This window comes from Maniola hyperantus, chromosome 20, assembly GCF_902806685.2.
Source record: "Maniola hyperantus chromosome 20, iAphHyp1.2, whole genome shotgun sequence".
Classification (NCBI taxonomy): Eukaryota; Metazoa; Arthropoda; class Insecta; order Lepidoptera; family Nymphalidae; genus Maniola; species Maniola hyperantus.
In genome coordinates this window covers 2,523,515-2,547,891 of record NC_048555.1, presented here as the reverse complement: position 1 = coordinate 2,547,891, position 24,377 = coordinate 2,523,515, and the positions used below count along the sequence as shown (strand labels likewise).

Below are 24,377 nucleotides of genomic sequence, written 5' to 3'. Positions count from 1 at the left end.
CGACCCTTAGTAAAACCGTACTGCTCAGAGTGAAGTAATTTATTCAGATTAAAGTGTCGGGGCAGTTGGTTGAGCATAATTTTTTCAAATATCTTGCTAAAAGTCGGCAAAATTGATATTGGCCTGTAATTGTTTGGGTCATTTTTACTGCCCGATTTAAAAAGAGGAATTAGTTTACTACATTTCATAAGATCTGGAAAGCATCCTAAATCTACAGACTCATTAAAAATTAGAGCACTAGATCAAGACCCGTCAAACGGAATCAAAACCTACTTCCCGTTGACCTAGAATCATAAAATTTGGCAGGTAGCAATGTCTTATTATAGCAGTTATAGCACAAGTAAAAGGCAAAATCCGAAAACAGTGAAATTGTGGTTACATCACAAAAAAAGTGTTATTTCTTAAACGATGGTACGGAACCCCTCGTGTGCGAGACTGACTCGCACTTGAAAGGATTCTTTTAACATTAAAAGTCTTCAAACTCTGGATAGTGATCGGCATAGTCGAAGCTGAACAAGGCTGCGCACTCGTCTTCGCCCGCGACGGAGTCTCGACTGACGTACACAGGTCCGAGGTCCACCAGTTCCAATAGAGCCAGGTCACACTTTATAGATAACATAAACGCTAACCTTAATTTATCCCTGAAAAAAAAATCATCAATAGTCTTCTATACATAGATACTAGGTATAGTACCCGTCCGGTCGTGATATAAGTCTCGCAAATTGCTAATGCGCATGGCCGTAGACTGAAGCTTCGAGCTGATGGTATATTATTATTTTTACTTAAATATACGTCAAATGACGTCAAAATGACGTCATTTCGATGTTAATGAGACATGGTTCCAGCACAATAGCAATTTGCGGGATTTATAGCAATAGGGGTATAAGGTAGGGGGACTCCCTGCACACCCGCACATCAGCCGGGAGCTGTCTGGGGCGTCCCCACCCCGATTGCCATCTCGACCTGTCGCGTGCTATGTATTATACCTAAATAAACTTGTTCTGAATAACTGACTGATTTTTCAACGCAGTCTAATAGCGATGGGTGATACATTCGAGTACCAATGGAAGTATTCTATTGTTGTTATTATTCGATAACAAACGAAACAATCGATTGTTATGAGTGTTCAATTACTGTGACATAGGTATAGCACGCGGTTCTGGGACGAATGAATCGAAAATTGAATGAAATTGAGCAATTGATTTAGATTTTCGATTTATTCGTATCCAGACCATATTTTGTGCTACGCATTCGTAAATTTAACAATCGATTGTTCGATTGTGTGATTGTTCGATTCATTCGATTTTATTTTTGCAACAATCGCCCATCACTACAGTCTAATTTGCAACGCCTGGAGAAACTTGAGACTTTGACAGTAAGCTTTATTATTCACAAGTTGATGCCCGCGACGCGACTATACAAACATCCACGTGGATTTAATCCCTCGTGGTTATCGTGGATCGTGGATTGGATCCCTTGGAACTCTTTTCTTTTCTGGGATAAAAAGTAGCCTATGTCCGTCCCCGGGATATAAGCTAACATCAAAATTGGTTAAACTGTCGGGCCGTGAAAATCTAGCAGACGAATATAGATGGACAGACACACTTTCGCATTGATAATATTATTAAGTATGGATTCATGGTTTCTCTTAAATATAAAGATACATATCCACATACAGTTTATAAGTTTTGTTTTTCTGCATATCATCGAACTGTTTAACGCTGTACGCGATATGAAACGCGTCGAATGGGCAGGTTGCTTTGAAAATACCCATCTGAAAACAATATTTTATACTAGCTGATGCCCGCGACTTCGTCCGCGTGGATTTAAGTTTTTAAAATCCCGTGGGAACTCTTTAATTTTCCGGGATAAAAAGTAGCCTATGTCCTTTCCCGGGATATAAGCTATAACCCTGTACCAAATTTCATCAAAATCGGATGAACGGTTGAGCCGTGAAAAGCTAGCAGACAGACAGACAGACACACTTTCGCATTTATAATATTAGTATGGATAGTGTACCTACTTAATCACTACCCATATTATCAGATGATAAAAGATCTAAATCTCTCTCTATCTCTCTATTATTCTATTCTCAGATCTTTGCATATTGGAAGTCTTGAGTAGGAAGTATTATCTGTAATCTTATTGATGTTTGTATTTTTATTTTGTCACATATGTTTGTAAATGTTGTATTAACTTATAATTGGCGACGACATTTAGTAAGTAATATTTTCAGAATTAAGTTTTTTTTTAAATGTATTAGTGTAAGTAGCCGTTAGTTAATTTAATTAAAAAAAAATATATATACACGGTGTCTACAGACAGTAAGAACTCTTTCAATATCGACCCTCCAATACGGCCATTCTGACATGCGACCGTCCTCGGGCGCTAGTATGTATCAAGCACAAACATTTTATAAACGTCAGAACATCCGCTCGTTCATCCTGACAATCAGCACAAGCACAAACCACATATTCTAAAGCATGCATATCACAACCATTACAAATAAAACAAGCATGACACAACCAAAGCATAGCCCAACTTTATCCATAGTAGCAACTTCTAAAACACACTGCACCATTTGCCATAATAGACTCACCGCTCATAATTATGTCTCATAAAACCCGAACTCCAGCAGTACCCCGCTACTGATCCTATCACCTGTTCCAAATACCCACCACACTATACACCAAGCTAACTCCCCTCAGCTGAAACGGCCACGCCGCCGTCCATCCATTATCGGAACAGCCACCTCGCCGTTTATCTCTAATGGCCACCTCGCCTTTAGACAACTCCCTTTTTTCAAAACAGCCACCTCGCCGTTTATCATCTAAATGGCCACCTCGCCTTTTAGATAACCCCCTTTTTTTTCAAAACAGCCACCTCGCCGTTTATCATCTAAATGGCCACCTCGCCGTTTAGACAACCCATTTTTATAAATCAAATATTCTTTAACGTCGCAATAGCACTTTTCCAAAAGCAATTCACTAAGCTTTTCCTTATACACATCCAAACTCATCCTTTTGAGGTCAATCGGCAGCTTATTGTTCATTTTTTTTTACAGCCATAGCGCAAACGCTTTTAATGCATGTACCACTGTGACATTCTGAAATGCATAGCTCGTGCGTGCATCCAACCGACCCACTCATCCTTACCTCATAATCTCGTTGGAAATATTTGACATCTCCTAATAAATACGCCCATATCCTCTATGCTCATACATCACAGTGGAAGGACCCCACGCATACACAAATTCGTCCAATTCAGCACACCACCTAATGTGCACCCTCAAATTAGAGTTCTTGTCGCAAATTATTCCCAAAAACTTTAACTCATCAACCCTCTCCATCGTCGCATGATCATGAACTGCATCATTTTAGTTTTATTTAAGCGCACTTCCAAGTCATTATTACTAATTCAATTAATTATCCTCCAAAGTGCCATTCAATTCCCATTCCTACGTTCCTTCAACATTATTCTATCATCTGCAAACAATACACAACGAACAATGGTCGCTATCGTAATGTCACCAATACAAGTTACAAAAAGAAAACAAATATTCCGGCGAATTTAAAACCTCCTCCGTTTTTGAAGTCAGTTCAAACGGAAGGATTCTAATACACCACACATACCATACACTCTGAGGTACCCCCCGCTTATCACATTCCAGTTGAGATTCGTACACCCTTTGGTATTATTTTTCATTCTAGCAATCCCAGCGCACATTTTCAGTCCATTCAATACGACTCTATCCATTCATAAGCTCTTCTTGCAACACCATATCCATCTAATTTATCCAATAATATTATAAATGCGAAAGTGTGTAATATAATATTTCCCCAAAAATTTTAATACTTATGTATGATACATACATTAAAAACCATTTATCAAGTGGAAAAAAAATCTTACTATATGATGCGTTTGTGCAATTTGAAAATTTATCCTATGGAAAATAAAGAATAAAAATAATTTGTAACATTGAAACCCTCTCTTTTTTTAAATCCATATTTTTACCAATTAATTGCTATATTATATACCTACTGTTGATTCTATATATTATGTAGTTTCAAATGTGGGCACCTAAGGGCCAAATATGGACGCCTGGCATTCCCCTTTGGCACGCAGATAGCTTTCATGACGTAGACATCCCCTTAGACAGAGTTTTTGGAAAATCAACCCCTAAGGGGGATAAAAGTGTAGTCCACGTGGACGAAGTCGCGGGCATAAGTTAGTATATTAATATGTTACTAAAATACTTTTTAATATATTTAATGTAACTATGTTACTAACGTGTATAATTTCCTTGTTGTACTTAGACATAGCTGCAATGGCTTTATACCTTTTCTCGATATTCATCATAACTAGCACGTGCGGCGGCAGAAACTCGGGTTCCGGGGTTACGTTCTCCAAAACTAACTAAAATATTAATTTTGATCGTAAGCATTATAGTTCTTCTTCGCTCTGGGCTGGTTTCCGCACTTAAACGTTTCCGTCTGTTGTGCGTAAGCATTACAGTTTTTATTAGGTTAATTTGTGTATGGCCTAAAGATATGAAGGTACGAAAAAGACGGCGATAATAATCGCCCATTAACTTAAACTTAAATGCGAATGTTTGTTGGTCTATTGGTTTGTTGATTTGTTCTTCAATCACGTCGCCACGGAACAACGGATTGATGTAATTTTTTGCATGGGTGCAGTATTAAAGACCTACACAGTGACTAACCGCCGCACAGATTTATGTGAGAGATATAGCTCTGTCTCGTTGTAACTAAACTTAAGTGACGATTAAGCGACTCTGAGTACGGCAGATAGACTACTTTTCCTGGAAAATCAAAGGCTTCCTGCGGGACTTTCAATACCTAAATCCACGAGGACGATGTCACGGATATCAGCTAATCTACCAATATTATAAAGAGGTAAAGTTTGTAAGCTTGTTTGGAGGAAGTAATCTCTGGAATTATTGTACCGATTTTGAAAATACTTTCACCAGTAGAGCTACAATAGTGAGATCAGATGTATTTTATTGACGACCTCCCTGGCGCAGTCGTGAGCGCTGTGGTTATTAGTGGGAGGTCCCGGGTTCGATTCCTGGCAAGGGTTTGGAATTTTATAATTTCTAAATTTCTGGTCTGGTCTGGTGGGAGGCTTCGGCCGTAGCTAGTTACCACCCTACCGGCAAAGCCGTGCCGCCAAGCGATTTAGCGTTCCGGTACGATGCCGTGTAGAAACGAAAGTGGTACGGGTTTAATAAAAACTGCCATATGCCTTTCAGGTTAGCCAGCTATCATCTTAGACTGCATCATCACTTACCATCAGGTGAGATTGCAGTCAAGGGCTAACTTGTAACTGAATTAAAAAAAAAAATCAAAAAAATTAGAGACCCCTACAAAAATTGTAATAAGCTACCCGTGCGAAGCCGGGGCGGATTGCTTCCTAGTTCTAGTAGGTACCTACTTTAGGAAATAAAATAGCTAGGCCGTTAGTTTTCGCTATATCATTCGGTGGAGAGTAGAACCCTGGTATCAGGAGACCTGGCGGCGGGAAGTACTCGTTTTCGTCCTCTTTTTCACTATGTTCTTCCTCTTCGAGGTCAGACAACGCCTAAAGAACAAAAACACTTTATTACTTGTTTTTTTCAATGATAGTAGGCTACTATTGAAAAAAAACGGCCAAGTGCGAGTCAGACTCGCACACTGAGGATTCCGTATTACAATCGTATTTTATCGACACTTTGCACAATAAATCAGAAACGATTATGCCTTAAAATAAATAAAAATCTGTTTTTGAATGTACAAGTAAAGCCCTTTGATATTATACCCCACTTGGTATATTAACCTTACTTTGAAAGTTGAAAATAGTAATATTTGTTCATGAATACATTTTTGTTTTGTGATGTACCTAACCACAAATTTTCCCCTCATGTCTGCTATTAGACCTACCTTCCTGCCAAATTTCATGATTCTAGGTCAACGGGAAGTACCCTGTAGGTATCTTGACAGACAGACAGATGCACAGACAGACAGACAACAAAGTGATCCTTTCCTGTAAGGTTTCCCTTGTTCCTTTTGAGGTACGGAACCCTAAAAAGGCGTAAATTTTATTTATAACTAGATATAAATGGCAATCATATCTGCAATCCGTACTTGGCCAGCGTGGACTATGACCAAACCATTTTCTTTCTGAGAGGTACCGATCTCCTCTCAGAATGACAAGGATAGTAGTGCCTCAGTATAGTGAGCTAACGATGGGTTGATGATGATGATGATAATGCCGAGTACTTCATCCACGTGCGTGTAGGTTATTTAAAAATCCCGTTTAGATCTTTTTTTTATTTTCCGGGTTAAAAAGTAACTTTTATCCATCTGTGGAATCATATTCCGTGCTCGGCCTCCGCCCCGTGCGGACGTTCGCTCATGCGCTCTACCTCTCGGTACCGCTCCGACTCTCGCGCGAGTTCGCCCTGTGTCAGTGCAAGTGCCCTGGATTGCCAGTGCTTCGATTGTTCCTGCGTTGTGTATAGTGTAGTGTAGTTCTAGAGCCCAGGTTCCGTGAGTACACTAGTCTAAGCGCAGCATAGGTTCACACCCCCGTCACCCAAGGGCGGGGACTCACATTAGGGCCACACCGTAGGTACCCACCTCCCTGCCTTGGCAGGGAGGACCTTTAGCGCCACCGGGTCCACTATGGGCCCCAACCACCCCGACCAACCCGCTCCTGGGCCCCATCAGGGCCCGGAGTTCCCCCAGACATTTTACCAAGACGTCGACATGAGTGCTCTCATCGCCGACCTCGCGACCCGAGACCCCAACTACCTTAAGAAATTTAAGGTACATGCGAGTCGGACGCCTACGCGCTACGACCGTCCCCCGGCATCTCCTCCCTCGGCCACGGCCATGGAGGACGACACCCCGACCGTGACACCGACCGACACTAAGGAGCCTCACTCCAAAACCCCAGCCGGGCCTTCAGCCCAAAAACCGATCCCGACCAAGGAGCCTCACTCCGAAACGTCCCCAGCCTCCTCTGAAACAGAGGAATTCATGACGGTGCAGACGAAGGCCCAGAAGCGAAAGCTGAAGGCCTCAAAGTCGCACGCAAACCCACCTAAAAAGGTGGGCGTTGCAGCCCCTTCAGGGCCCGGTAACCAACCCACGACCTCCCAAGCGACCTCCGAGGAGGAGTCTGAAGACTCCCCCATGGAGGAACCGCCAAGGGAAAAAGTCCCTCCTCTCTTCATTAGAGAGAAACTGAGCTGGCAGCGTATCCTGCCACTTTTAGACCAGCAGGGTATCTCCTTCACGAGTGCCCGCTCGACCGCAGTGGGCATCAAAGTTCAATGCCCAACTTCAGGCGACCATCGCCTTCTCACCAAGACTCTCCGTCAAGAGAATGTAGGGTTCCACACCTACGCTCTTCCCGACGAACGCGTTTTACGCGTAGTCATTCGCGGCCTTCCGAAGGAGCTGAACACCGACCACATAAAGACAGACCTCCTTTCCCAGGAGCTGCCAGTACTAGAGGTTCACAGGATGTACCATCCTAGAACCAAAGCCCCCTACGAGATGGTGCTCGTAACCCTCGAACTTACCCCCGCGGGTAAGAAAATCCATAACATCACATCGGTGTGTCGCCTCACGGGTCTTAAAATAGAGCCCCCCCGTAACCGCGGCAGGATGGGCCAGTGCCATCGCTGCCAGATGTACGGCCATTCCGCAAGGAATTGTTTCGCCCACCCCAGGTGCGTTAAGTGCCTAGGGGACCACGGCACCTCCGACTGCCCCAGGAAGCAACCTACCGAGGAACCCCCGAGCTGTGTTCTTTGCAGGTCTCAAGGGCACACCGCGAATTATCGCGGATGCCCTAAAGCCCCCAAGGAGCAAAAGCGAAGGGTCAAACCGGCCGGCCGCAAACCTGCTGCAGCTCCCCAACCCGCCCAGAAATTTGTCCCTGCGCCGGCTCCGGCCACCAACGCATGGGAAAAACCCCTTCCCAGGGCTAACCCTCCTGCGCCAAAGCCCGCCCAACCAGCCCCGGCCAAGCCCGCCCAATCAGCTCCGGTAAAGGCTTCCGCGCCTACGCCCCAGCCCCAAGCAGAGCCTTCTCTCCATTCATCCGCGGCGACTAACGCTGCGGATAATCTCCACTTAATCGAAACTGTCCTCGCCTCTATTGATATAGTGGAGATGGAAGTTTTCGCCCGGACCTTCAGGAAGGATCCCAAATTAGCTATTACCCAACACTTGGGTCTGCTCATCTCCATTAATAACCTTAAAGCAACCCATAATGGATAGTACGACCAAAGGTAGATTAAAACCCCACTCCTTAGTAGTCGCGTTCTACAACGCGAACGGCCTTATCGACCAAATGGACGAAGTCCGCGAATTTGTATGTGCACATCAAACCGACATTCTTCTAGTGCAAGAGTCCTTCTTGAAACCTAGTAGAAGTAATCCCAGAATTGCTAATTTTAATATAGTCAGAAACGACAGGGCCACTGCTAAGGGTGGCACTGCCATATACTACAGAAGGGCTCTTCACTGCACTCCTCTCGATCCTCCACAACTAACCAACATGGAAGCTTCCATATGTCAGGTGAGTATGACTGGCCATCCGTCGGTCATACTAGCATCCGTTTATCTCTCTCCCTCGAAAGATCTGTTAGAAAGTGACATCCGCGCACTTCTCTCATTAGGAGACTCCGTTATCGTGGCCGGAGACCTTAACGCCAAACATCAAAGTTGGAATTGCCGCTCCCCGAACTCACGAGGACGCCAACTCGAAAGACTGACGCACCGCCCCGATCTTAACTTCATAGTTATAGCCCCTGACACACCGACTCGTTACCCAATGACCGACAATTCAACAGACAGACCGGACATACTCGATATAGCTCTTCTAAAGAACATCGCCCTTCAGGTGAGTCCTTTGGAGGTGCTGTCCGAGCTAGGTTCAGACCACCGTCCCGTCCTAATGCGGCTAGGACCCCCGCCCACCGCGGCCCCCCCGACCAAAACAGTCATTGATTTCAAGAAGCTCTCAGAGCATCTTAAGTCTATAGACTCAGTGCACATCTCTCAAATTCCTGACATTATAGGTAGTCTAGATGAAGCGCATGCAGCCTCACTGCACCTTACTAATCATATCCGCGATGCTCTAAGCGCCTGCTCCCGACAGATGCCGAACGGTTTCACCCGTCGACAGTTGCCGGACGACGCCAGAGAGCTCATCACCATCAAAAACGCTAAACGTAGAGCCCATGACGCATGTCCTAACGCCGACAACCGGAGAGAACTCTGGAGAGCCCAGAGGGAGGTAAAGGCTCGCCTTGCCGAACTCCGCGACGAACAATGGGACAGGAAGCTGAGTGAGCTCAAGCCATCGCATGTAGCCTACTACAGCCTGGCGAGAGCTCTCAAAGCCGACCCTGTCTCGGCCACTCCTCCGCTTTTACGTCCCAATCAACCGCCCGCCTTTGAAGATGTCGATAAGGCCGAATGCTTGGCCGATAGCTTAGAAGCCCAATGCTCCCCGAGCACCATCTCTGTAGACAAGTCCCATATAGAACTAGTCGAAAACAAACTAGCATCTATCTTCTCTTCCGCCCCAGGTGGCGATCCAATCCTCCCGACGAATAGCGGCGAAGTTTGTCAAATTATCAAAGAATTTCACGCCAAAAAAGCCCCAGGCCCCGACTCTATTAATAACAAAACTCTAAAGTTACTCCCCGACGTATTAATCAACCTCCTGGTTGTCATTTTCAACACCCTCATGGCGGGATGCTCCTTCCCCGACAGGTGGAAAGAAGCTACCGTTATAGGCATCCCCAAGCCAGGGAAACCTAGGAACCTCCCTACTAGCTACCGCCCCATTAGTTTGCTCAACACCCTTGGCAAGGTGTATGAGAAAGTCATCCTTAACAGACTTAGGTCCGTCGTAGAGGAGAAAAACCTCCTCAACGACGAGCAATTTGGCTTTCGAACCAGACACTCATGTGTTCATCAAGTGCACCGCCTCACGGAGCACATCCTTCTCGGTTTCAACCGATTCAAAACGAGAGGTATCCCAACGGGAGCCCTCTTCTTCGATGTAGCCAAAGCCTTCGACAAGGTGTGGCACGCCGGCTTGATCTACAAGCTTTACCATCTAGGCGTGCCCGAAAGACTCGTACGTTTACTACGAGAATTTCTCACCAATCGAACTTTCCGCTACCGTCTGGATGGAACCCTATCCTCCCCAAGACCTCTTCGAGCAGGAGTCCCTCAGGGCTCCCTGCTCTCGCCACTTTTGTACGCGCTGTACACCAGCGACATTCCCAGATCCCCTCATGTTCATATAGCCCAGTTCGCGGATGACACCGCTCTATACAGCTCCGACTTAAACTACCGGAACGTTAAAGCTCGACTCCAAAAGGCAGTCAGTAGCCTAGGCCACTGGTTCCGCCTTTGGAGGATAGAGGTTAACCCGGAGAAAAGCGCAGCAGTGCTCTTTCAAAAGTCCAAAAGGAAATCACAATACAAACTTCGACAGACTGAAATAACTCTTTACGACCGCCCCATTCCCTGGCAAACTAATACCAAGTACTTGGGTGTAACCTTTGATGACAAGATGAGCTTCGCCGCGCACATTCGTAGAGTCCGCAAGAACGCAGCGTATGTGCTCTCCCGTCTTTACCCCATGATTTGCGCAAAGAGCAAAATGTCACTTCGACATAAAGTCACGCTATACAAAACGTGCATCCGCCCAATAATGTCTTATGCCTGTGTTGCATTTGCACACCTGCCGCCCTCCTCTCTCAAACCTCTCCAAGTCCTACAGAATAAGTTTATGCGTACGGCCACTGGCTCCCCGTGGTACATGCGCAACGTGGACCTCCATAGAGACCTCCAACTCCCGACAATAGCTCATTACTTTAAACAGCTTTCCAAAAATTATTTGAGAAAGCCATTAGACACCCCAACCCCCTAATAGTTGAGGCAGCGACTTACACCCCTGACCGAAACGACCCCCCAGATAAAAGACGCCCTAAGCACGTCCTTAACGACCCCGACGATCAAATCATGACCGACAATGCACCCTATCTCGTAGGGATACACAATTCAACCTCATCACAGCGTCTTCGCCGGCGAAGACGAGGTCCCCGATTTCTAACGTCACCCGGACGTGGGCTCACGCCACGGCCTCGGGGGCGTACGGACTAACCAACAAAACCGACAACTCCACCCATCCCAACGTCATCCTAAGCCGTGGTCCGAGCCTCACAGGAGGCGCCCTTAGGAGGACGTTGCCCCCCGACCTCTCGAATTATTTCTTCGAGCCCTAGGGCTCACCCCCAGGCGGAGCTTCGCGCTCGCCAACCCCCCCGGTGACGCTGTAGCGGCCAATAGGGCCTACGCAGCATAGTCAATCCGAAACAACACACAAACATCTGTGGAATGCCAAGCTATACCTATTATCTGTACCAAATAGATGATGCCCACGATATTTAGACTTTAATTAGTGATCTCATGGCCTCTCTTTGATTTTTCGGGATGAAAAGGGCATGTCGGGATATGAACTAATTCTATGCCAAATTTCAACAAAATCAGTTGAACGTATGGGCCGTGAAAAACTAGCAAACAGACAGACGCAATTTCGCATGTATGGTCAAAGTATGGATTAGGATGGATTAATATGGATATTAAAGTAAGTATGAATTTTACACATTTCGCAAATTACTGACATCTGGTACAGCGATATTCACTTCATCGTCATCGGGTTCTTGTTTTAAATTTTCTAGCGCCGATAAATTCTGCAAAGGGAAGTAGATACAAAATATTATTAATGTTTTAAAGCGGTGATAACCTAGTGATTAAGATGTCAGCCTCCTTTTCCGGGAGTCCGGGGTACACAATTCTAACTTTTCGGAGGTATTGTGCGATTCAATTCGTCCGTAAGCCCCCGAGGCCGTCGCGCCGTCCGTATGATGTTAGAAATCGAGAATCTTGTCGTCGCCGGCGAAGACGCCGTAACGAGGTGAATTTGTCCCTACAAGATAGACAGGGTGCATATGTCATGATTAAATAATTATTATTGATCAACGGGGTCGTTAAGGACAAGCTTAGGACGTCTTTCCCCTAAGTAGGTAACTTACTCCAGTTTTAAGCAACTCAAGCTTGCGTTGTTCCTTTGCAGCTCTTTTGGCTTGAATAGCATCTTCGATAGCTTGTCTAGCCAATCGTTGCATTTCGGACAGTCTTCTCGCTCTCTTTTCAACTACTTCTTCCTGAAATGCAATAAAAACTAGCTGATGATCGCGACTTTATCCGTCTGGTTTTTATTTTTCAACTCCCGCGCGAACCTTTGATTTTCCGGAATTTCCTGAATTTAAAGTAGCCTATGTGACTCTCCAGGTTTTTAACAATATCCATACAAAAAAAATATGCCCATGAAATTATGCTTAGCGTTGGTAGATTTATTTATTGTTAATTTCGGAACTTGTGATCCATAATATTATGAACCCGAGACATGGTCACTATTTAAAACATGATGGAAAGGGGTGATAAATTATTAAGTACTAGACTAGATGGTGCCCGCGACTTCGTCGATTTAGGTTTTTCAAAAATCCCATTTGAATTCTATAATTTTAAGGTTATCGGTTAAGCTGTGGGGCCGTGAAAAGATAGCAGACAGACTTTCGCATTTATAATATTAGTATGGATTAGGTAAGATTTAAAAAAAATCTTACCCTTGAGCTTGAAGGATATCATTGTTTAGAGCTTATTGAGTAGAATATATTTTTTTAATTCTTTTTATCTTAAAAAAAGAGAGCAATATAAAAAAGTTAACCTTCTTTCTTAAGCGATCTTCTCTACGTTTCTTCAGAATTTCGTCTCTAGAAAGGCTGTATGATTTGTATGCGTCAAAAGCAGTCTTCAACGCATGAGATTCATCTATTGGTGCCACCTCTTCGTATAGGATTCTCCGTACTAGAGCTAAAATGGGTACAATTTAGCTTAACAACCTCTCCCACTGACAGCAGTCACATAATCTCTACCCATCGCAAGCTCACTACAAAGCACCGCGGTCTCCTCTCAAAGTGAGAAGGGTTTGGCCATAGTCTACCACGCTGGTTATATGCGGATTGGTAGACTTCAGGTGGTATACAGGTTTCCTCGCGATGTTTTCCGTCACCGTTAAAGCAAGTGACATTTTTAAGAACAAGAATAAATCTTATTGCGATAACTGTGTACATGTTCAGGCGCTATACTAAGTTTTAATAGTCCTAACAGTTTGCCACTTTGTGGCATGCAATACTACAAAACTTTTAATAACTTATAACGCACATAAAGTTAGAGGTGCGTGCGATCGAACCCGCAACCGATTACAAGGCGGACGTCCTAGAAGCACTTGGCTATCACAGTTTTTTTTACGCTTTTAAGAAGGGTATACTAACAAACAAAGTGCTTCTCTGTATCGAGCAATCGGAAGCATATAGCTAATGCCGGCGCAGACAGCAGCATATGGAGGGAAGCCTCGTTGAGTTCCGCGTCGCCGGCGTACAGGACATCGAACACCGTTTCCTTTGTCAGCTGGATGTCTTCGCGACCCACCATGATTATATCTACAACACATTTCTTTTTATCCACTACGAAGTTAGAGCAGGGTCGAATGAGTAGGGGTACCAGCCAGGTATCCTCCCCGTGTGTTCGAGTCTTGCGGATCCCTTCCGGGGGAAGAGCAGCACTTGGGCCGGTGTACCCTGGTAACATGGTTAACAATTTCTCTTCATGGGATATTGTCAGCCATGGCTAATTGCCTGGCAGAGAAGGGGTGTTGTCCACGCGTCCCTCTGAATGTCCCGAGCAGAGGGCGCAGTATACGCTCTCAGGAGCACTACACTATTATCTACACTATTCTAAATACTTAACTGTTCACGTCCCATATCTCATACTGTTCAGAATGACCATGCATCGTATGAGACCAATATAACACGAAATTTAGCTGTTGCAAATGCAGTATTAATACTAAGGCTAGCTATGTCGCCTCCGTGCTGCTTGACGTTTCATTCTACGCCCCTCTGCTCTAGCTACCTAGTTCCTTGTCTACTCGGCACTATTCTAAACACTTAACTGTTTACGTTCCATCTCTCATACAGTTCAGGATGAGCATGCATCGCGTGAGGCCAATACAACACGAAGTTTAGATGCTGTAAGTGCGGTATCATGATTTCTGATCTATGTCGCTTCCGTGCCGCTTGACGTTCCATTCTACGCGTCTCTGCTCTTGCTTCTTCTTGCTGTTTCTCGAATAATCGTTCTTTGTACCATTCCTTTGAAATTAGTTTCAAAATTGCATTTCGAATTTTAGATTAAGTAATATCTAAACTTATGAAATTGATAGATCTACTTACTTATGTCTATCCGTGTTAATCTCGGTAAAAAAAAAAAACTTTTACCGAAACCATGCGAAGCCGGAGGTCAACTATTATCTACGAAATAAATATTTTTTAACAAACGAGTTCTTCAGGTGATGCCTCATCTAAATCGTAGGTTATTCTATCAACCGGAGAACCTTCTTTGAGTTGCTTGAAACAATCGATTTCGTATTTCGCTGCCTGCGCGAATCCCATATTGTCGACTCCGCGGAAAATTCGAGTTATTTTCCGATTCTGAAACCAAAAAGCTATTTTTTAAAAGCTTGAAAGTATTATTATAATTATGATTGATCTTATGTATAGTTAGTCCCACAAAGTGAACGAAAATAGTGAACAAAAGTGGACGAAAATAGACAACACATACTTACCTACACAAGACATTTTTTTATACTAGAAAGAGGTACTTTACCAATCGCTAGGCTAATATTTTATTGTACCTAGCCAGCATAAAAGTGAATACCTATTGAGGTACTTACAACTATTAGATGATGATCTAGGCCTAGGGGCCTCGGTGGGGCAATCTCCGGAAACATGATCCGATTTTGTTTTTTTTTTACCGATAGATAGGCACTTATACTAAAGATACTTAGTTATACTCATAAGTTAGTTTAGTGCATATTTTTACCATAATAAACAGAAATACGGGTTCACTTCGGTTGTGGAAACGGCTCAATGAGTAAATTTCATCAATTAACACCTAGAACAAAAATTTTTCGTTAGGGTGGGTCTACGCTAGGCTTGGACGATTCCAAGACGCTAGGCGAACCGAGCACGCCTCACGAGCACGAGAATTCAAAATATCTACTTTATATCATGAAGGCTAACTTGTAGCTCTTATGATTAATCTAGTTAGCCTCCTCCTAGTCCTCTCGACCGAATTTCGGCAACAACGGCCAATCTCCACAGAAAAATTAAAAAAAAAAGTACAGTACCTAGCACAGAGTACATTTGGTACCTAGTAGATAGGTGAAGTAAAACCAGGTTAAAATAAAAAGGTATCTTTACCCTTAACAGCACAATGTTCCCATCGCTCCAATCAAGTTTTATCCTCACAAAAAGGTAATCAAGAGCTGTACACGGTCCGGCAAAGGAGTTGTATATATTTGCGCCTGAGGAAACAGTAGGTAAGTAAGTGTACCTACATAATATTACTCCATTAATACCTATTATAGAAGGGATCTATACGAGTTGCTTACAAATCAGCCTGTCTTGGTTGTGATTGAGCACGCACTCAAACTGCTGTTCATTTTTAATATCTACGAATACTTCTATTTTCTTTTTAGCCATTAGGTACATCTTTTAGATAACGTGAGTATTAAATTGTTTTAAGGTAAAATCACTATGGCCAAGCTAAAAAACCGACCAGGCGCGAGTCAGACTCGCTTGCCGAAGGGCTCCGTTATCCGTGCCTACTACAGAAGAAGTAAAACGGTAAGAATCAGTTTTGTTAACGAACCGCAAAACTAACTTTGTTTGTACTCTACAAACAAAGCGGCAATGGAAAATACACTCTATAAAAATTTCAATTTTCTACCTGTTACGGTTCATGAGATAGGTACAGCCTGCTGACAGACAGACAAATGGACAGGTAGGTACCTAATAGTATTCCTCCTATCCAAAATAACAATACCTACCTACTTATTAAGTATCTCTGTTCGTTTAATAATTAACAATAATTAATAGGTAAATAATCAATCTAAATTAAAAAATTAGATGTTAAAAGTTTTTAAATTCTATGGAATACTTACTTTTTGATTTTCCGGGATAAAAAGTAGCAGTAGGTTATAGGTAATAGGTATCCCTCCCCGGGATGCAAACTATGTCTGCACTAAATACAATATCTAAATCAATCAAACGGATAGGCTTTTTTAAATCCCATGGAAAAATTTCGATTTTCCCGAATAAAAAGTAGAGTCTGCGGAGTGCAAGCTACCGTCAAATCTGTTAAGTTAAACGGATGGTTCAGTAAAAGATGGACAAACAAACAGACACACTTCCACAATTTCATAATATTAGTGTGGTGGTCTTTTTGCACTGTAGGTAAAGACTTTTTAATTAAATGTCGCGTCTACGAGACGTTTCTAAAGTTACCCGTCACCTCTGTGGACAACGTGTCTATCATCTAAATAGTAGTACCACAGTTTAGTACTTACTGCATTAGAAAATAGATGGGAAAAATCAATCATTCATCTAAGGAAAAATCACTCTTTTCAATAGGTATTTAATTTTTATGCATGGAATCAGAAAGTACCTACTTCGTTATTTCCTACATCCATGATTTTATGTTAAGCGCCCTGGCAACATTGCAACAAAGTCAAACTGTCTAGCGGCCATATTGAAATTATTAGTGATTCGGAATTTATCGTTTGCGATGGAGTCATATTTTTGCGTAACAAATTCTGATTGTAACTCCGTTGAAAATTTATTGAAATTATGTCACTTGTTTATCTTTTTCCAACTCGGTCGTGTTCAATGCAGAAAAGTCTCGATCGTTTGACAAAGTTCGTCTGATAATTGTTATTGTTAGGAAAAATTGTCGATTCGGGAGACATCTTGTGTTGAAAAACCTGCAAGTTGTCCGTCTTGTCTGGTTTTGTCTTTCACGTGAAAAGTAAGCAAAATTAGATCGGTGCTATAGACGTCCGCAATCATGGACGTGTCGTGGGGTGCGTATCATTTCGTATGATAAATTTTCTAGTGAGCTCCAGATGTGACGCATTACGTATGTATTTTCGCAGATGCAGAGAATTTCGAACCGAAACTCCCGACCACGTTGACGTCGGCCCACAGATGGGAGGGTGAGGACGAAGAAGAGACCGTCAAGGTTAGTAACCGAAGCATCTGCCAAATACTTGAAATCGCTCTAGAATTGATAGTTGCAACGACATATTGATTAAACTAGCGGCACGCTATGATGGCCGGTTTGACGTTTGTCCGCTCATGAAGTTCCGTATTAATTGATAACGACTTTGAAGGAAATAATTGTATTACTTTATTGACGATAGTGATGTGCAGAGATTCATAAATTTTATCGAATGTAGTTTTAGGTTTAGGACTCAAAATTTATTTATTAAATTGATTTCTTAAATGTATACAAGTGTAGAAAAATCAGTTTGCACCATTTAAGGGGTGAATGTACTTGTGAATATGAACAATTTTCACTATGTGGACAAACCTCTGAAATCGCAAAAAAATATCAATAAATTTTAAAAATGGAATCTAATACGATCGTCACATAGGATCGCTGGCTAGCACAACTACTACCTCCGGCAAACTCGCGTCAATGCTCAATGCAAAACAAAGCAGTTTCGAATTGACGTTGCTTCGAAAAGTATAAACTGTCAGTGCAATGCGATTGTGATATAGTTTTGACCTGGCTTTGGATTTCAAATATTGATACTGCATTACTGTTGACCCTTGCTCGTTAATTTGGACTCTGTTCAAGCCCTTTGTTGTGGATTTCGTCGATATGACCGAACGTACGCAGAGAACTGTTCTAAATAGTCAGACACGTGAGTTCCTAATACGCCTTCGTAACTATTTCGATCGTGAAGCTCAAAATGGAGGGCCAATTTTACCTATAACGTCAGTGGTTGAACGCGTAGCTGATGCGCTTAATATTGGACAACGAACTGTTAGACGGATAACTAAAAAAAAATATGGCGAGACTGGCACAGAAGAAAATAAACTTCACACACCAAAAAAGAGAAAACGAGCAAAACCAGTCGTAGGCATCGATAGCTTTGATGCCGATGCTATCCGAAGACATGTTTACGGCTACTATTTACAGAAGGAGTATCCAACAAGAAAAAAGTTGGTGCATTCACTGAAGGAAGCTGGATTATTCTTCGGTGGGGAAAGTTCTTTAACGAAGATTTTGAAGACCATTGGATTTCGATACAAAAAATGTAACAAACGCAAAATATTGATGGAAAGATTTGATATAGCGATGGCAAGGTATACTTTTTTACGGCAAGTGAAAGAAATCAAAAATTGGCAAAATGTTGTGTTCTTGGATGAAACATGGCTTAATGCTAACCATACTGTAGGCCGTTCTTGGAACGATGACACAGCAGCATCTACTTCCAAAGTTCCTGTAGGAAAAGGATCGCGACTTATAATTTGTCACGCCGGAACCATCAACGGGTTTGTCGAAGGTTCTCTCATGGCTTTTGCGTCAAAAACCACTGGAGACTATCATGAAGACATGAATGGAGAAAAGTTTACTGAATGGTTTACCTCAATGTTGTGTAGCCTCCCTGAACCATCTATTATAATTATGGACAACGCCCCATACCACTCGATGCAAATTGACAAGCCACCTGCCCAATCCCAAAAGAAAGCTGATATCGTCGCATGGCTTCGTAAAAATGGCGTAGATGCAAACATGAATATGTTAAAAGCGGAATTAGTACGTCTTTTAAAAGAAAACAAACCAACCAAGATCCGATACGTCATTGACGAAATAGCATTAGAACATGGGCACAGAGTTATACGGTTACCGCCTTACCATTGTGAGTATAATGCGATTGAGTTGGTGTGGGCTCAAATTAAGGGATATGCTGCAAGACACAATACAGAACCCCCATTTACCACAAAAAAAATGCTAAAATTATTAGAAGAAGCTTGTGAACATGTGACTAAAGGAGACTGGGAAAAGGTTGTGAATAGAACTGTTAAATTAATAAGGGAAGATTATGAAAGAGATGTGAAAATAGATAATATTATAGAAAACGAACATATAATTATTAATGTATGTGATGATAGCAGTGACGACAGTGAAAATAGTAGTATGGACGAATCTGATTAATTATGGCCTTTTGTGGCACCTTTTTCGGTATCTTTTGTATTCATATGTTTCTTGTGTGCATATAAAGTATGTATATTCATTTTCGTTCAAATATTCAGTTCGTTCAAATAAATTAAATAAACATATACATTTTTGTTTTATTAAACCTATTTAATCAGGTACAAAAACAAAACTTAATTGTTTTTTGTTCGAGAATAAATTGACATTCCACATCACTATTGTAATGTGTCAAACCGGCCATCATAGCGTGCCGCTAGTATAGAGTGTGTTTGAAGGACATAACCTCAATCGGACTACGTGTTGACGTCAGCTTATCTTACAGGACAGTTGGGAGGACGAGGAGGAAGAAAAAAAAGATGAGGAGAAAAAGGAGGCCACCCCAGCCCCTCCCCCGGCGGCGGCTAAGCCAAAAAAGAAAATACAAGAAAAAATCGCTGAAAAAGAGGTTGGTTAAATTCATTTAAATACTTGTCAATGTCACAAATTGTGACTCACAATTCCCACTATCATACTGCAATTAAATTTAATATTGTAAGGTATGTGTTGAAATATATGTAGAGCAATTTATAGTTGCTTGTGAAATATTTGTTATCATCAGTACCCATATTATAATAATGTGAAAGTGTGTTTGTCTGTCGGGTTGTCCTTCAATCACATCTCAACACATCAACATGGTTTTATGCATGGGTATAGTTAAGGACCTGGAGTATGACATAGGCTACTTTTTATCCCAGGGAATCAAAGAGTTCCCATGGGATTTTTAAAATCTAAACCCACGCATATGCCCGCGACTTCGTCCGCGTGGACCCCATCCCGTGGGAACTCGTTAATTTTCCGGGATAAAAAGTAGCCTATGTGCTAATCCAGGGTATAGTCTATCTCCATTCTAAATTTCAGCCAAATCCGTCCAGTAGTTTTTGCGTGAAGGAGTAACAAACATACACACACACACATACAAACTTTCGCCTTTATAATATTAGTCGGGATAATATTTGAATTGAAAAGAGTTTTTATTTATATCTTAGGTATGTTGGACTTAGTAAATATAAAGCAAAATTGAATGAATGATAATGTGCAACCCCATTTTAAAAACATAAGCCTGTTTATAAACCATGCAAAAAAAATTACTTGGACAATTTAAGTACTTTATATAGGCCCACTTGTGGCCCTTATGAGAATATGTTGAGACTACCGCCAGTTCAGAAAGCAAATTCTACTGAGAAGGCTATGCTACTATGTCCATCTCCAGAATACAAGGTATCTATATCTTATGTCTAAAACAACTATTGGTCTTTTTCAAATCCTCTTTCATCATCATCCTCACCACTATCCTCAAGAACTCTTTGATTTGCCAGGATAAAAGTAGCCTATATCTGTATTGGGGCTAAGCTATCTCTAACAATGCTGCTCACTGCTGCTGCTAAGGTGCTCAACCATGATTAATGAAAGCCTTATCTCATAGCGTCTAGAGCGGGAGAAGTCGGAGCAATTGGCAGATAAAGAAGAGGAGCTGACGCCAGAACAGAAGCTGGCAGAGAAGCTGCGTCGCCAGAAACTGCAGGAGGAGTCTGACCTGCGACTTGCCTTGGAAACTTTTGGTAAGTAACCAAGTCAAATAGAGAAAATATTTTTGAAGTAATCATCTCTACCTAGTATAAAACAAAGTCTTTAATAGATTACACTCTTGTCCTGGCTGAATCCAGCTACTCTCTGCGACTTGTTTGATGTTGTCTGTCCACCTAGTGGTTGGTCTTCCAATGCTGTGCTTTCTGGTGTGAGGTCATCATTCGTCACCTTGGGACCCCAAAGACTAACATCTATATGTGTAATAGTAAGAGCCTCGATAGATCAATGGGTAAAGGAGTGGATTGAAAACCGAAAGGTAACCGATTCAAACCCCACCCGTTGTACTATTGTCGTACCTACTTCTAGCACAAGCCTGACGCTTAGTTGGAGGGGAAAGGGGAATATTAGACTGCATGATAAACTTGGCTAATATTCTTTTAAAAAAATGGTTTTATTTATTAACTAGCTTATGTTCGCGACTTCGTCCGCGTGGACTACGCAAATTTTAAACCCCTATTTCACCCCTTAGGGGTTGAATTTTCAAAAATCCTTTTTTAACGGATGCCTACGTCATAATAGCTATCTGCGTGCCAAATTTCAGCCCAATCCGTCCAGTAATTTGAGCTGTGCATTGATAGATCAGTCAGTCAGTCAATCCTTTTATATATTTAGATGAAGATGAATCTTGTTTTGATTTGCAGGTATAACAGAAGTGGGTGGTCCAGGCAAACTGGACAATTTCAACCCCACCACCAAGGAGGAGTTTACAGAGTTTGTAGACCTCCTCACCAAGAAAATCACCTTCTTCAAGAGTAGAGAGGAGTTCCCTGCCTTTGTGGACGATCTCGTCAAAAATATTGTTTTACAAAGTAAGTATGGGTGACAAGAAGAGCGGCCTAGTGGTTAAAACATCGGCCTCCTATCCCGGGTTCTACCCTTTGCGTGCACCTCTTAGCTTTTGGAGCTATGGACTCCTGTGGTCTGCCTCAGGAAAGTACAAAAGACATTTGTGGGAATGGGAATAACCTTTTATAACAAAACTAGCTTATGTTCTATTTTGGACTTGCCTTTACTCAAGAAGTATGCTCCTGAAAAATCATATTACACAATCAAAGATTATGTAAATGATAAAAGAGCGTGGATTTGACCTGCAGCTCGTTCCAGCAACGTGCGGAACTGCAATTACTTTTTTATATAAGTATGGCATAATAGTGTATATCAAATCTTTGAAAAAAAGCAACCGTCAAGTTTCTTGCTGGTTCTTCTCAGTAGGCATTCTGAACCAGTGGTAAATTAAACTAGTTGACGATTCAAAAGCACTGGTAAAAGTTTACTTGAATAAAAAAATATTTTATTCTTTTCTATTCTAATAAAGTACCAACTTATCTTGTGCAGGAGCTGTGTGCAGGCTCGACTGTACCAAAGGGAGATCTCCAACCGAGCGGTTTTGCTCGGTAGCCCCAGCTGGGCTGATGGTTGTACCTTGTTGCCGAGTTTCTCGCTAGTTTTTCTCAGTAGGACCGACGTTCCGAACCAGTAGTAAATTAAACTAGTTGACGATTCAGAAGCACTTTTAAAAGTTTACTTGAATAAAAATATGTTCTATTCTATTCTACATAATATATTCTATTCTATTGTATTCTATTCTTGATGATATAGTGCAGATTGCAGAAACCTCCGTTAGTGCGAGTACTGTCGGCGGTACATTTGCCCGGGATTACGTCATTAAACGTTATCGATTGAATTGCGCCATCTAGTTGCAACTGTGGCAACCGCCACATCCTAATAAATATTATCATTTCACAATTTCTGTTGGCAGTGCCATCGGCTGACATCAAGAGGATAAAGTTGACGGTGGACAACCTGTACATAGAGAAACAGAAGGCGGAGAAGAACGACAAGGGCAAGAAGCCCACCAAGGGCAAGGGCAAGGCCAAGTTAAAAGTGGAAGGCGATAATGTAAGTATTTTATCTATCCAATTAGTAATTACTAAATATTACATAATCCCTAACCATATTATAAATGCGAAAGTATGTTTGTTTGTTGGTTTGTCCCTCAATCACGCTGCAACAGAGCTACGAATCGACGGGATTTTTAGGGTTCCGTACCTCAAAAGGAAAAAGGAACCCTTGCGGCGATTTCGCACTGCACTTCCGTCATCCGAGTTCTATCCGTCATCCGTGAGAATACCAGCGATTATCTACTACATATGTCATAAGATCCCGTACAGAACAAAAAGGAACGTACTTTCACGGGCTCTGATCGGATGAGTGCGTAACCGCCGTTATAGGATCACTTGGTAGTTGTTTGTCTGTACAAACAACAACAGACCTTCTGTCTGTCTGTCGTGTTTGTCAAGAAAACCTATAGGGTACTTCCCGTTGACCTATAATCATTAAATTTGGCAGGTAAGTAGGTTTTATAGCACAAGTAAAGAAACAAATCCGAAAACCGTGGATTTGTGGACATCAGACAAAAAAAAATTAAAATATGTTAATGAAATAATAATTAGTATTTTTAATTTTCAAAGTAAGATAACTATACCAAGTGTGGTATCATATGAAAGGGCTTTACTTGTACTTTCTAAAACAGACATTTATTTTAATGCATAACAGTTTTTGATTTATCGTGCAAAATGTCGAAAAAAATACGACTGTAGTACGGAACACTCATTGCGCGAGCCTGACTCGCACTTGGCCGGTTTTTTCATAATAATGCTTTGTTTCAAATCATCATATTATTTTTTTGCACACCCTACCTACATGAAGTTGAATGGATAATATTCCGCAAATTCTATTTTTATTGATTGGTGTATAACCTTCTATTGTGTAAGAAAAACTTATTCATCGTAAACGTAATCGGTGGCAAATTCTGCCCCTTGATAAAATTCAGCTGTGAAAAATGTGTAGGTAAGGTAAAAAATCACATGAAAAGGATTTCATATGATTGTTCACAAGCTACCTGTGAAATGGTAATTAATTCATATGATTTTTCCCATGCTACCTGTGAATGGTTTAATAAATTAAATATCACTTGCTTTAACGGTGAAGGAAAACATCGTGAGGGAACCTGCATGCCTGAGAGTTCTCCATAATGTTCTCAAATGTGTGTGAAGTCTACCAATCCGCACATGGCCAGCGTGGTAGACTATGGCCAAACCCCTTCTCACTCTGAGAGGAGACCCGAGCTCACATACATAGTTTGAACGCTGAAATGATGTGTTACTTGCTTGTTCCAGGCACACCTCAACCAATACGACGCGTACGGCAACTACGACGACGATTTCGACGACTTCATATAAACACCTCCAATACAACGATATCTGGCCTCTCATTCATGTATTTATACTAGCTTGTTGTCGCGACTTTGTCCGCGTGGATTTAGATTTTTTAAGATTCCTCAAATTCCTGTCTAATGGGTGTCGTCCACGGGCTACGGTTACGTTATAGGGGTTTTATGCTGATGTCAGTCAGTATGTCCTTATTTATAAGTTCTATTGTACATGTATATAGATAGGTACGTCGCTCTCAGCTCGTTGATACTTTCTTCCTCCTTTCTTTCTTTCTTTGTTGTAATCCTCATTTCTG

At 42.0% G+C, this 24,377-nt stretch overlaps 2 protein-coding genes across 3 annotated transcripts; one reads left to right on the top strand and one right to left on the bottom strand.

The window, feature by feature from the left end:
• Positions 1 to 389: 389 nt before the first annotated feature.
• LOC117992088 (thioredoxin domain-containing protein 3 homolog) lies at positions 390 to 15,747 on the bottom strand. Of its 2 annotated transcripts, XM_034979744.2 has the most exons (13): positions 15,610 to 15,747; positions 15,419 to 15,522; positions 15,039 to 15,110; positions 14,495 to 14,647; positions 14,110 to 14,308; positions 13,433 to 13,600; positions 12,826 to 12,971; positions 12,131 to 12,262; positions 11,720 to 11,788; positions 5,455 to 5,601; positions 4,291 to 4,416; positions 1,677 to 1,774; positions 390 to 641 (listed from the first exon to the last, which is right to left on the bottom strand). In XM_034979744.2, the coding sequence occupies exons 1-13, from the start codon at positions 15,707 to 15,709 to the stop codon at positions 467 to 469; spliced, it is 1,689 nt and encodes a 562-aa protein (XP_034835635.1). In that variant the 5' UTR covers positions 15,710 to 15,747; the 3' UTR covers positions 390 to 466. The 2 variants fall into 2 exon arrangements, with proteins under 2 accessions (XP_034835635.1, XP_034835637.1); XM_034979746.2 differs by lacking the exon at positions 5,455 to 5,601.
• A 995-nt stretch (positions 15,748 to 16,742) lies between these two features.
• On the top strand, positions 16,743 to 24,166 carry LOC117992091 (eukaryotic translation initiation factor 3 subunit J-like). The gene is made up of 7 exons (XM_034979748.2): positions 16,743 to 17,079; positions 17,152 to 17,237; positions 19,546 to 19,668; positions 20,686 to 20,821; positions 21,491 to 21,658; positions 22,609 to 22,748; positions 24,029 to 24,166. Exons 1-7 carry the CDS (start codon positions 17,064 to 17,066, stop codon positions 24,089 to 24,091), a joined length of 732 nt encoding a protein of 243 aa, XP_034835639.1. The 5' UTR covers positions 16,743 to 17,063; the 3' UTR covers positions 24,092 to 24,166.
• The last annotated feature ends 211 nt before the right edge of the window (positions 24,167 to 24,377 follow it).

Coding starts and splice junctions, on each gene's coding strand:
- LOC117992091 (XM_034979748.2), top strand. Junction 20,822..21,490: donor ACTTGCCTTGGAAACTTTTG/GTAAGTAACCAA, acceptor TTTGATTTGCAG/GTATAACAGAAGTGGGTGGT. Junction 21,659..22,608: donor CAAAAATATTGTTTTACAAA/GTAAGTATGGGT, acceptor TTCTGTTGGCAG/TGCCATCGGCTGACATCAAG.
- LOC117992088 (XM_034979744.2), bottom strand. CDS start 15,709: ATGTACCTAATGGCTAAAAAGAAAATAGAAGTATTCGTAGATATTAAA. Junction 12,263..12,825: donor AAGATCGCTTAAGAAAGAAG/GTTAACTTTTTT, acceptor ATTGCATTTCAG/GAAGAAGTAGTTGAAAAGAG. Junction 642..1,676: donor AAAAACAAAACTTATAAACT/GTATGTGGATAT, acceptor TTTTTTTTTCAG/GGATAAATTAAGGTTAGCGT.